Consider the following 13991-nt stretch of genomic DNA (forward strand, 5'->3'; position numbering starts at 1 on the left):
TCTCTCACTTTCTCTTTCCTTACTTTCAATTCTTCCCAGCTGAATTTTACCGCCACTAGTTTAGGAGTAGTCCTTGCTGAGTGCTGTCGGCTAAATTTGCAGTTACCTTGTAAATTAAATCTAAATTTAATTACACTTAAACTGTGTATCTAGAGAAGAATTCTTATAGTCATGAGGATTTTCACCAGCATGTTGACTAAACTTTTGTAAGGACACATACACAGGGATCGTGTGTCTTGAACACACAGCAGCTATGACCCACTATGGAGTCTGGTCCAAACACATCAAAGGTTTAGCCACTCATGCTATTGATTATTTCCAATTTCAGATCATTCCTGCTGTTTTGATCACTTATTTAAGCCCTTTTTATTTTATTTTACTTTGATAATAGCCGTCAGCTATTCACTTGTCTATTCTTTCATTTATTTGATTTATTTACATTTCCACTCTTGTTCTAATGTGGTTCCAGTCCCCATAGGGCCCAGAAAGGAACCAGAGACACCTTTATTTGTGGTGGCACCTTTACAAGTGCACTCATTTTTATGACCCTGCAAAACAAGTAATCTCAACGATTACTAGGGCATAACTATAGTCCTGAGGATTGATAATAAGCATAATCAGAATAGGAAAACTGTCCTTTTCCTCCTATCATTCACGTCGTCAAGCCCGTAGTGAACCACCAGTTAAGTCCAGAGAAATAATTTAGCCATAAGAACCATCTTAAGTCATTTATTTCCTCTTGGCTTATGCCCTTTTCAAAAAAAAGGTCTTAGCCTACTAACACCCACAGCTAAGATGATAAGGATACAAGACACACTTGACAAGCTACACATAAACACCTAGCTTTATGCTACATACCTAGCTAACCTATCAAACCTTAGCTCTGAACTCTTTAGGGTCATGCATTAGCCTCTCACCCCTAGGGTGTCAAAAATGTCGCAGATCCTCTGTTTAATCTGACCCTAACCAGACAGGAGAACGAAAGAACTGACAAGCCCTCACAAGGAACACTGTTCCACCCAGGCGGCTGACATCCTACAGCACCAGAGCCAAACGTGACTGAACCTTGAGAGAAGAGGACCAACGATCCATGACCCAAGCCAGAGTTATAGCCTCACCAGGCTGATCAAGAGTATCATCTCCTTACCCCACCTTTTGGGTGTGAAACAGAAGGTACACAACCTTCTATAAAGATCACAGCGTCCCACAAGGAGCGGACCTGTGCTCAAAGCCTCACACACCAGCTAGAGACTGAGTTTCAAACCAGATTCAACGCAGCTGGACTGAGCATGCCCAGCACCAGCGCAGAACTGTCACCATGGAAACAACCCAGGTAACAGTCAAGCTCTTGGAGAAGCCATGGAGGACAGCACCCTCCACCTGCAAACACCACAGGATGACCATAGGCTGTCAACGACAACATCCTCCTCCACACCATTCACACAGGTGTCAATCGGAGGCTCCACAACGACAGCTGGATACACCTGACTCAGAGCTACAGGAGCTGCTGACACACGCAAACCAGCTCCCTGAACAGGACTCACCCTAGGAGTCCTGTAAAGTACAAGCATCTGACTCCTTGCCTACCCCAGCTTAGGCAAGCTCACATCAGCACCGCCATAAGGACGGAGCAACACGTCAATTCTTCAGACTACCTTCTGACCTCCTGCCACCAGCACTAGGTCGGCCTGAAAACCTCTCTATGCTACATACAGCCCTAACCCCTTCCTGCAACCACAGGCAAACACCTGCCCCGAAACTAATTGACTTCAGAATGACCGGTGACACCCTGTCAAGGCACCTGCTGCACCAACTCAAAGACCTGAACTTGGCTACTGTCTACAACACCTGGTGGAACGACCACCGCTCCAGGAAACACCAGCAACCAGAGGCCACCATGGCCTTCCAGCCTTGTATGACAGTGTCTGATCTTTCTGCACTTTCAACATCGTTCGTGGTTGTCCTTGAGAGGGACAACAACGACCGAAAGGGGGGAATCTGTAGCGACTGAGACAAATCAGACACAATTATTTGCCATATGCCCACACAAATCTTTAAAAACTTCCATCCGAGAGCAGGGTCCCAACCCCCCAGGCGGGGCGAAAGGGGCCTGGTTGCCATGGCCGCGATCAGATAGGATGTTTTTATGACTCTCAGGAATGCTAACAAGTAACTAACTCTGCCACAGATATCAGAACAAACTCTCCTGCATTAATTTATTGATGAACTGACTAACATGAAATGAACAGGCATTCCAGAACATTTTGAGAATGATTTACTGTTGTGTGTTTTGTCTTTTAATAATTCTGTTGATACTATGATCTCTTTGATACTATGTAGTTATTACAGGACCAACTGTCAATGTAACCCCACTTATACCATGTTTGGTCTCGATAAATTGGTACTTTGAAGATCGAAATGATTGTGTACATGATATGCCAATAGCTGTGCAACACATTAGAATTACTAAGAATCTTCCTTAGTAGTGTCATTAAACACCAATCCAGCATGCCAGTCCGAGTGAGCACGCTTAAGACAAAGGCTTGTAAATCCTGGTGACAGAAGAAACTCCCGCCAGAAATTCTACCCTTCTCATTGGGTGAACCAGCCTGCATAGGGCTGTCCTTTGTCCAGCTTTAAAAGTCACTGACCACAAGATCCGTCCCTCTTAGCTCTTGTCCTCGGACCACAATCTGCAGCTCCAAGTGAATCCTGTTCCCCCCCCCCCCCCCCCACTGGGCCCTGCAGGCCTCTGCAGGCAGAGTCAGACTGCCTTTCTTAAAGCCAACCAAGAAGGAAACGGACAACTCTTGCCTTAAGGATGCCGTGCGGTACAGCGTGGCCTCAAAAGTCCAGGGCAGGAGGCTTTGAAGCATCCAGGACATGTGCTCACTCCAGCATCAAGGACAACTTCAGGAGTTCAGTGACTACATTCAACATGGACGAAGTCCCTCGCAACTCTCACCATGTGCTCTTCGTGTCCTGCCGGACCAGAGCGTGCAGGCCACAATCTGCACCCCAGCAATTATTTTTCAGCGACCATGAACAATACATTTTCCTTAGAATAAATGAATAATCAAAGAGTTCGTTGGAACTGATTAATTGATTGTAATATTAATTTGGCTTACCTCAAAGTTAATCTAATTAACTGACCCAAATATTAATAATTAATCATAATTGGTAATTATGGATTATTATTAATATTTCCCCTATGAGCCAATATTATTACATCTTCATGAAATGTCTTCATCATCACAGAAATTATGCTCACTAATGTGTATAGGATATTGATGTTATCCATTTATAATTTACATTTCTTACCCATGTTGATTGATTTTAATTTGCCAGGATCATGACACAGATCTTCCCATAAGTCAGGTTTACAGCTCTTTTCCCCCTCTTTATTCCCAAACCATTCGCCCGCCTTTAAAGAAACAAATGTTAAAACATTTTTAAAATATTTAATTTTATTTATTTTTTTGACATGCAGCAGAAAAAGACAATGCAGGTAAGCAATAGCACAGTCAGAATGTTCATGGTGGATGATTAACCAAGGCTTTTCCGAAGGATCACAGTAGGTGAACAGGTGAGTATGTGACTTCATTTTCACTAACATATTTGTGGAAATATGTAGCAAACGTTCAAAATGATAAACAGAACAAATTATTAATCGACAGTAAAATTTAGATACCAGATGAAAACATGCGTTGCTTGAAATGTGCAAGATGTGATTTAAAAAGAGAATGAACAGTGTTTGCGGTGGCTGAGATGCAGCTGTGTGTGTGTGTGTGTGTGTGTGAGAGCACCGTTCAGCAGCGATTTCGGCCCTTAAGAGGTTTCATAGTGAATTGTGGCGTAAGTTCGTTTTAAAAAGTGTGTGGGACAGGAGTCCTGAAATCAATTTCAATAGTAGGCTTACAATGAGTTTAATTTATCAACATTCATTTATCGAAGTCATGTTTTATCCTTTCATCTATAATACAATATATTATTTGTCCCGAGATTCTTCATGTTAGTGAATAAATATAAAGATTTGCATAAAGCGATCATGTGAAAGCAGGGTAGGTGATTTGTTCCCTCTCTGTGAAGTCTCTTCACATCCTGATAGCAATCACTAAGTTAAGTAGTCTAAATATATGTCTGTATAATATTGTATAGCCTACTGTATATCATCTGTGGAGGGCAGAGGACCATAAAAGAATTGTCAAATCCTTCTTGCTAAAAAATGTATCTGTATGAAAAATCTAATTCAGGATTCAGGCCCCATCATGACTGACTTTCAGCTTCTGACCAAGGCTGCATCTCAATACTAGTTTTACTTGATCTTAGTGCTGTGTTCGACACTAGATCATGACATACTCTTCAATGGATAACAAAATTACACTGGTATTCAGGGACAGGCATTAAAGTGGTTTAGATCGTACCTGTCTGAATGTTACCATTTTGTTTATTGAAACGGGGAAATATCCAAGTTAACATCAGTAAAATATGGAGTGCCGCAGCCCACAAGGGTCTGTTTTAGGCCCTCTGCTATTTTCAATACACTATTTTCAATACACTCTGTAATATTATAAGAAAACATGGAATTAGTTTCCACTGTTATGCTGATGATACTTAGTTATATATTTCATCACGACCAGGTGAAATCTCTATAAATTATCCAATTTGACAGATCTGTGTTAAAGATATCCAAAATATTGGAATACCAGTAATTTTCTTCTAATAAATTCTGTATTACTTATTGGACCAAAATTTTGTACACAGAATCTCTTAAAATAAAATAAATAAAATTTGCATATAGAAGGATGTACTGTTACTTCATCCTCAACAGTTAAAGTTCTGGGTGTTACAATTGTGGACAATTTCATGTTCCTCATCACCCTGGTGTGCTAAAAATGAAAATATTAATGGGAATATACTTCAGAGACATTTTACTCCTAAAACAATCTAGGGGTGCCAATAATTGTGGCCAACTTGTTTTGGAGAAAAACATTTATTTCATAATGTGATTTTACCCCTAATATTAATTATTTTAGGTTAGATTTTTGCAAAAAAATAATAACTAAAGATCAAAAGGATAAACAATGCAGATTCATTTTTACAGCCATCTTTGATCATATTTGCCAGGGGTGCCAATAATTCTGACCACAACTGTATATTAGATAACTTGTCTTTCGAAAATCAGCCTTCTTCCACCTCAGAAACATTGCTAAGCTATGAAACATGTAATCTGTTTTTTTTTAATCATCTCTACACTGGTTACCTATTAAGTTTTGTATAGATTAAAAGTATTGCTACTGAACTATAAGGCCCTAAGTGGTTTAGCTCCTGTGTATTTAACTGATCTTCTATCACCCTACAATCCATCACTTTCTTTGGGGCTGTTTACACCTGGCCACTTCATGCGTTTTCTCAGATCGGATTTCTGATTTATCAAAACGATTCAATTTACACCTGGTCACATAAATGTGTTTTTGCGAAACGGATTTAAATCCGATCTTCAAATCCCGCGCTATATGCAGATTTAATGGAGTGCATGTCACCGAAAGCAACAGATATGAGCTGCATTTTATTGATCATCAGCTAAAATTTCAAAGACCGCAATAAGAGAGAGCAGCAACAGCCCTGGTAAGATCATTTCGTTTCTTTACTTTTAATGATGATGATTGTGTGATAAGCGTCTGGGACTTAATTTTACTTTGATTTGCGATAGTTTGCACGTTGGCATGAATAGCTCAGCTGCTCATCTGCTCATCTGTGGTGATGCGTGTTCCAGTAGCGTCGTCATATGTGGCTATAACATTACATATAGCCTATAACACGCTCTCACACGTTTATTTTTTTTAGCATTTTTGGGAGGAGTACAATTTACATATGTGGTTTCAACAACCAGATGCATTTACACTTGTCCAGTTTCGTCTGGAATGCGGCCCAGACCTCCTCCTGAAGTGGTTTGAGCGATCGGATTCAAATCCGTCTCGAATGAGTTTCGGAGGGCATTTACACCTGGTCTTTTCACGATCGGATAGTTATCCGATCTGAGAAAACGCATGAAGTGGCCAGGTGTAAACGGCCCCTTTAAGATCACAAAACTCAGGGCTTCTGGTAGTACCTATCTAAGTCCACTAAAGCGTTTTCACATTTGGCTCCTAAACTCTGGAATAGCCTTCCTGATAATGTTCAGGGCTCAGACTCTCTCTCCCAGTTTAAGTCTAGATTAAAGACACTTCTCTTTATCCAATCATTCACATAATGGACCTCATAACCTTATACTCCAGTTATATCAGATCAAATGCACATGATTATCTATTACTTGAAATATTATGAACAGCAGCTACGCTGATTATTTTACATTTGCTTTTCTGTTTTTACCTCGGGATCCTGAGTACGCCAGCTCCAGTTCCAGCCTCTTATGAAGATTTCAGATGATCCAACACTTGTGAAGAGAGGACGCCAACCCCTGCGAGGACATCAGATGATGCCAACTTTGAATCAACATACAAAACTGCTAAATTTTCTGTATATTGTAATCATTATGATCACAACTTGTAATAATTGCTTTAACTCTTTCCCTGCATTTGATGGAATTTTCCAGTTTTCCGTGTTTTCACTGTTATACGGTAGGGGGCGCTATCACATCTTCTGAAAGAGTACAGAATCTCCTGATCAAAACCTTTATTTACTGTCTATGATCAAAACACAGGCAAAACAAGAAGCAAAAACAAGTGATAAAAGCATTACTTATGCACGTTGTAGTCTTTGAAAACAAACACAATTTTCTAAGCTTTTGTTTAAAATGTTGTTGTTTTTATGAAACTTACAGACATTTAAGTGTGGATAAAAATAATAATGCCTAAAGCTAGAGAGGATCTGTTATTTATTTTGATATATTGTATGTTCAGATATTCATTCAACAAAATATTCTGCGGGCCATGAAAGTTTTGTGAAAATTAAAAAAAAAAAAAAAAAAACGCTGGCAGTTTTTTAAAGACAGGGAAAGGGTTAATGAGCTCATTGTTTCTGTCTAAATGAATACATGATGTTAGCTAGCATGATCTGTATTATCTTAGAACTGTACATTTTGACATATTGACATTACTTTGACACAGTATATAGACACATGCATTCGTGAGTAGCCTAAATCTTCGCTCTGTCATTCATGAGCTCAGAACTCGTAATTATGATATTTTCAACTCCACTTGAAGGACACATACAGTAAACACAGTAAAGTGACTCTCCTTGATCAGGAATGAGGAATTAAACTACTTTACAGACACGCCTGTTTTACACACGTCACTCAAACACAGAACCAGGAAACTATTTCAACTCCTCAGTTCAGAGAAACAGAAACTGGAGTATTGTTGAGCTGTTGTGTGTTTGTGTCTCTCTGTATTCATGCAGTAAAATGGCAGAAGCCAGAATTTCTCAGGATGAGTTCATGTGTCCAGTGTGTCTGGATCTCCTGAAGGAACCAGTGGCTATTCCCTGTGGACACAGTTACTGTAAGATCTGTATTACAGACTGCTGGGATCAGGAGGATGAGAAGAGAGTCTACAGCTGCCCTCAGTGCAGACAGACCTTCAGTCCAAGACCTGCTTTAGCTAAAAACACCATTCTGGCTGAACTGGTGGAGAAACTGAAGAAGACTAAACTTCCTGCTGACTGTTACGCTGGAGCTGGAGACATGGAGTGTGACATCTGTACCGGAAGAAAATACAAAGCCGTCAAGTCCTGTCTGGTGTGTCAGGAATCTTACTGTCAAACTCATTTAGACTGTCATGAGGAATATCACTCTCGTAAACCACACAAAGTGATTGATGCCACTGGACGACTGCAGGACATGATCTGCCGTAAACATGATAAAGAGCTAGAAATGTTCTGTGTCACTGATCAAGAATGCATTTGTGTTCTGTGTAAAGAGTATGAACATAAAAACCACAACACTGTATCAACTGCAGCACAGAGGACAGAGACACAGGTATGAACTGAGAAGGATTGATCACGCAGAAATGAAAGTGTCTTCATTTACTCACTCATTTACTCATGTTGTCCCAAACCGGTTTGACTCACTTTCTTCTGTAGATTGTAAAAATGCTATTTTGAAGAATGTCTCTTCTATTTTACTCTATACATTGAAAGTCAATGGGGTACAAAAGTTTAAAGCTCCATAAAGGAGAAAAAACATAAAATTAATCTTAACCACTAGTGGTTTAAAAAAGAAGTGCGACTAATTGTATTAACCTGCACTTGTAGTGTACTTCAAATTAAAAGTATATTTAAAATAAAAACTGTACTTGCAGATAACATAATTTTAATAAAATGAAAGGCCATTTAAGTGCACTTAAAGAGAGTAAATTTTCAACTGTTTAACTTAATATAATTTGTAAAAATGTCAAATTAAAAGTTTTACTTTAAAGTGCATTTTAATAATATTTAATATTTCAATTTGACTCTTTTGTACGAAAGCCCTAAGAGGCCATGGATTATAATTTTTTTCTATGTTGTTTTCTCGTGATAACAATTTAATTTTCTCGTGATCTCGAGATAACAAAAGTTGTTTTCTCGTGATCACGACTTAATTTTCTCATGATCTCGAGATAACAAAAGTTGTTTTCTCGTGATCACGACTTGTTTTTTTCTGCGTAGTCGGCAAGAACAGTATAAGCACCAAAAGCAGAATAAAGCAGCATCATGGATGATCGCATTCGCTTTTACTTTGAATAACAGGCTCAAAATGAAATAGCCCTCTGTCAGTGATTGACGACTTCCACATTAGTGTCCGACACTTGAAAAGGAGGCTGTCAGGTCTGCAACTTTATTGTAGAAGACAATATAGCGACCCTGAACGTGTAGTCAGTTTCATTGCCAGCCAACTTCAGGGACCGGGACGTCTGCATGGCTACAGAATGATGTTTGAAAGATGCAGATTAAATGGTTTGCGGCTGACCCGAGAAATGGTCAGAGAGGTGTGACACAGAGAGGTGTGACACTGACACACCTCTCTCTCAACGCAGAGATAAAATCCATCTCTTCTGCGGGCTTTTATGAAGGCGATTTAAAAATTAAAGACGCCAGCTCACACATGGCTACACCATGATATACACAACATTCAGAGGAGCGAGATTTTATAGCGAATCGCGATACACGTGACGTCGTGAGAAAACGGTTTTATGTCGAGATCATACATTGAAAAAATTAAGTCGTGATCACGAGAAAACAAGATAGAAAATTATAACAATCCATGGCCTCTTAGGGCTTCCGTACTTTTGTCAGCTTTAAAGAAGTGCACTTATTTTGATGTACTGACTGACATACCAAAGTACTTGATTATAATTACAACTGTAGTGTGTTGTTCAATATATTTAAAGTTAATATTTTTTTTAATGTACAACATTATTACAGTATATTTTAGTCGATACAAATGACAGTACACTTTAACTATGTTTTAAAAACAATATAAGTTATTATGAAATTACATAAGAAGAAGTACTTAAAAATCACTGTTGAGTTCAGCTAATTGCTTTAAATATACATTTAAACTATAATACATTTTCATATAATGGCAATTAACATGCAACTACATGTCTGTGAACATTACATTCAGTTCACACTGAAGTATATTCTTTTAAAGTATATTATTTACATGCACTTTTTTAAAGGAATGCTACTTTTAAAATGACTTATTTTTTAAAGGACCAATTTTGATTCACAAATCAAATCATTGATCAGCTCATGTAGGCAGAGCCCAAATCGAAGATGATGACGTCAATAACATCAAACTTCACTGATGCTTGTGTGATGACTTCATGATGTTTAGTCATGTGACATGAAAGAACCAATGAGATTGTGTCGTCATATTTTATTTGGCCTCTGTAAACAGCTGAGACATTCTTCTAAATATCTTCTGTTGTGCCTTACAATAGACAGAAAGTCATACAGGTTTAGAACGACATGAGAGAGAGTAAATTATGACAGAATTATTCATATAAAACTGATGAAATACTGCTGACATTTCAGTTTCATATTCATTCATAATCTCATTTCATGAAAGTATGAATCAGTGGTTTGAATCTACAGTATAAACTTGCCATGCTAGATCTTTAACCCTTATTGTGTGATAGTAGTTTTGTGTGCCATTTCCTGTCATTGGTTTGTCCTCCAGAAACAGCTGAAGGAGACGCAGATGAAGATCCGTCAGAGAATCCAGCAGAGACAGAAAGATCTTCATCAGCTGAGAGAGGCTGTGGAGTCTCATAAGGTGAGTCTGGAGAAGAAGAGAAGTGTGAGACGTCTCAGTTTGGACTCACTGAACTCACTGTGTGATTGTGATGTGTGTGTGTAACAGCGCTCTGCACACACAGCAGTGGAGGACAGTGAGAAGATCTTCACTGAGATCATCCGCTCCATTGAGAGAAGCCGCTCTGAGGCGACACAGCGGATCAGAGATCAGGAAAAGACTGCAGTGAGTCGAGCTGAAGGACGACTGGAGCGACTGGAGCAGGAGATCAATGATCTGAGGAGGAGAGACGCTGAGCTGGAGCAGCTTTCACACACACACCATCACATCCAGTTCCTGCAGGTAACAGAGATCTAGAAGAACTGGATCATAGTGGACTTGAGCAAGAGACTCACAGAGAAACATTTCATGAGAGCAGAATGAGACTAACTTAAGCAGGGCAAAAAAACACTCTAAAGCTCAGCTATTTGCATTTAATAAAAACATCAAACTATTCCACATTCATTTAACTGCAAATAACATGCAATCAAGTTTCTGAAAACATTACAGCCAATCTGCACTTATATATTTTTAAAGTATATTATTTCTGTTACAAGTACGGTACTTTCTGTTTCACAAGGAGTGTAAGTGTGAAATACTAGAGTTTGTAGCATTAAATGATGAATATGAGAAGAATGTGCTGATTGTGTGAAAGTGCTGGATTGAAGCGAGTCACTGAAGAGAAGTGAAGTCAACAAGAGCCGCTCAGATCTGATATAGTGCAGGTTATTGGCTGAAGTGTGGAGATGATGAGTTTTGATTTCTGTTTTCTGTAGAGTTTCCAGTCTCTCTCAGCACCTCCTGAATCTACAGACGAACCCGACGTTTCCTTCAGTTCTCTCTCCTCTTTTGATGGCGTGAGAGAATCTGTCCGTCAGCTGAGAGACAAACTGGAGGATTTCTGCAAAGAGGAGCTCAAGAAGATCTCTGATAGAGGTAAAGTCCTGCGCCTCGTTTATACAGACGTGCGGAGAATGATCCGAAATATGAACGTACAACAGTTTCTGAAATGTTCCTATGATTTATAAAACATGCGCACAAATAAAATCCCACTTTATAAATCACAGTTCATCTTTAATTCAAGTGCATCAACTCTACAGAACAGCCACAAACATCCCTTGATGGTTTAGAAGTAATAAATACTTTGAATTTAAATTGAAATCCATTGAAATTTAGGATTGAATCTGATACGTGTGTTTTATATATGAGGCATCTGGAGATTCTTCTGTTCTCAGAAATGAGTCCTGCATCATCTAATATCAGATTAGAAACGTCTTAGAAATGGATGTATTTTATCTTGTCATTTCTCTTCACACTGTTCATGTCTGTTTATTTCCACAGTCACATTCACCAACATGAATCCCAAGACCAGGAACGACTTCCTACAATGTAAGTCACTGAGAAACAAGCAGAAAAACTCACTGAATGTGTTCATGTTCTTCCTGTAGAAGGAGAAATAAACATGATAGAAGAGTTTTATAATTGATCATGTAAATGATGATTTGCACAGGATATCTGATCAGCTGCACTGAGACACTGATGATACATTGTTCAGATACATTAAAAGATCAGACAGATTCATAATTCCTGATTCTGATGTGTTTTCTCTCCATCAGATTCCCATCAGCTGACTCTGGATCTGAACACAGTGAATGAATACCTCAGTCTGTCTGAGAGGAACAGAGTGATTACTCACACTAACACACAACAGCCGTATCCTGATCATCCAGACAGATTTGATCAGTGGCATCAGGTGTTGTGTAGAGAGAGTGTGTGTGGACGCTGTTACTGGGAGATTGAGTGCAGTGGATGTGTGTATATATCAGTGTCATATAAGAGCATCAGCAGGAAGGGAGGGGGTAATAAGTGTGGATTTGGACGTAATGATCAGTCCTGGAGTTTGTTCTGCTCTTCCTCCAGTTACACATTCTGGCACAATAGCATAGAGACTGATCTCCCTGTAAAGTCCATCAGCAGAAGAATAGGAGTGTATGTGGATCACAGTGCAGGAACTCTGTCCTTCTACAGCGTCTCTGACACAATGAGCCTCATCCACACAGTCCAGACCACATTCACTCAGACGCTCTATCCTGGGTTTTATGTTTGTTATAAATCATCAGTGAAACTGTGTTGATGTTTCAGAATAGACTGTAGAGAGATTTTACCCAGAATACTTTGAGCTGATAAATCAGTAACAGTGAGATGTTACAGAGACTCTTATTTTAATTTTCTTTAATATAGCTGAACTTCTGCTGCTGAAATAACACATCAGAATAAATGTGTGCATTAGTTTTTTTCCAATTGATACTGACGTGGTACCGAAAAGGATCGATCCTCACATAAAAATATCGATCCAAATGTGTGTTTTTTTACCAGTAATTTTTTATTAATTTAGCACGCAATTCAGTGCGTAAAATAAGCTTCTAAGTGGAAAAATAAGCGAATGTTAGCGAATAATTGTTACAACTTTTTCTCCTAGTCATCTGGATACAAGATGAAACCAATCAATCACAGAGAGCGTTGGATGCTGGTGCTTCGCTGAGCTCACAGACCCTGTGCGTTTGGGAAACGAAGCCTTGCTTAGATGACAGAGAAACAATCCAGAGTTATTTCACAATAAACAAACCAAAAGTGTAACGGTTCAAAATGTTGACGTCAGTAAGATTTTTTTAATGAAATTAATATTTTTATTCAACAAGGATCGATGCATTAAATTGATCAAAAGTGACAGTCAAGGGTTTTACACTGTTAATCTAAATTGTTCTTTCAACTTTGTTCATCAAATAATTCAGCATAAAATGTATCATGGTTTCCACAAATATATGAAACTGTTTTCAACATTGATAATAATAAGAAATGTTTCCTGAGCAGCAAATCAGCATATTAAAATGAAATATCATCATGACTGGAGTAATGATGGCGAAAATTCAGCTTTGATCACATGAATAAATTACAGATTACTATGGCATAGAAAACAGATAGCCTTTGTTAATTTGTAATATTACAGTTTTTACTGTATTTTTGATCAGATAAATGCAGAAGAGAATTAAAAATCTTACAGACCCCAAACTTTTGAACAGTAGGCTAGTACTAGTAGGCTAGTAGTAGGCTAGTACTATAATTAGGGTAGTTTTGTAAAAGTCACTGACTAATTACAGGCGAGTTGAGGGCACAAATCACAAAATATTTAGTAGTCATGAAAACGTATTCAGATTTAGCATATTAATGATGCATTCACCTCATAAATCATGACACACTGCTCTAGCACAGGAAAGTGCATACAAGTTCAAGTGCATGCTTTTAAAATGAAAAATTATTGGTATCGGTATCAATATCGGCGATACTGGCCCTGTATTTACTTGGTATCGGATCGATACCGAAATTTGCAGTATCGCCCATCACTAACACGTTTATTTTGAGACATATACGAAGTGTTTTGTTGTTCTGAGTGAGTTTTGGAGGTGAGATTCACTGTTTGGCCAAGATTCATCTTGATAATGCAGAATGTGTGAAGAGTTTTGAAAATGTGGCTTCAGTTTTGAACAATGCTTGTTAGCAATTGAAAAAAACCCTCTAAATCCTCATGTAGTCAGTAAGAACAGTGTGTGTGTGTGTGTGTGTGTGTGTGTGTGTGTGTGTGTGTGTGTGTCTGTGTGTTAGTGTGTGTGAGTGTGTGTGTGTGAGAAAGAGAGAGAGAGAGAGAGAGAGAGAGAGA

The 13991-nt window shown here is 38.7% G+C and overlaps 1 protein-coding gene across 1 annotated transcript in view; it reads left to right on the forward strand.

Annotated features, from left to right (window-relative positions):
• LOC311086704 (tripartite motif-containing protein 16-like protein) overlaps nt 1-13208 on the forward strand; it is a 55990-nt gene extending 42782 nt beyond the window's left edge. Inside the window, exons 2-7 of the mRNA XM_084119706.1 lie at nt 7402-7978; nt 10163-10258; nt 10346-10579; nt 11053-11212; nt 11618-11665; nt 11893-13208. Of these exons, the coding sequence (XP_083975832.1) occupies nt 7402-7978; nt 10163-10258; nt 10346-10579; nt 11053-11212; nt 11618-11665; nt 11893-12410 (1633 nt within the window). The 3' untranslated portion in view covers nt 12411-13208. The remainder of the gene's footprint in view (nt 1-7401; nt 7979-10162; nt 10259-10345; nt 10580-11052; nt 11213-11617; nt 11666-11892) is intronic.
• The last annotated feature ends 783 nt before the right edge of the window (nt 13209-13991 follow it).

The sequence above is a fragment of the Abramis brama genome (assembly GCF_963993115.1).
Source record: "Abramis brama genome assembly, chromosome: 1".
In the NCBI taxonomy this organism is placed as follows: Eukaryota; Metazoa; Chordata; class Actinopteri; order Cypriniformes; family Leuciscidae; genus Abramis; species Abramis brama.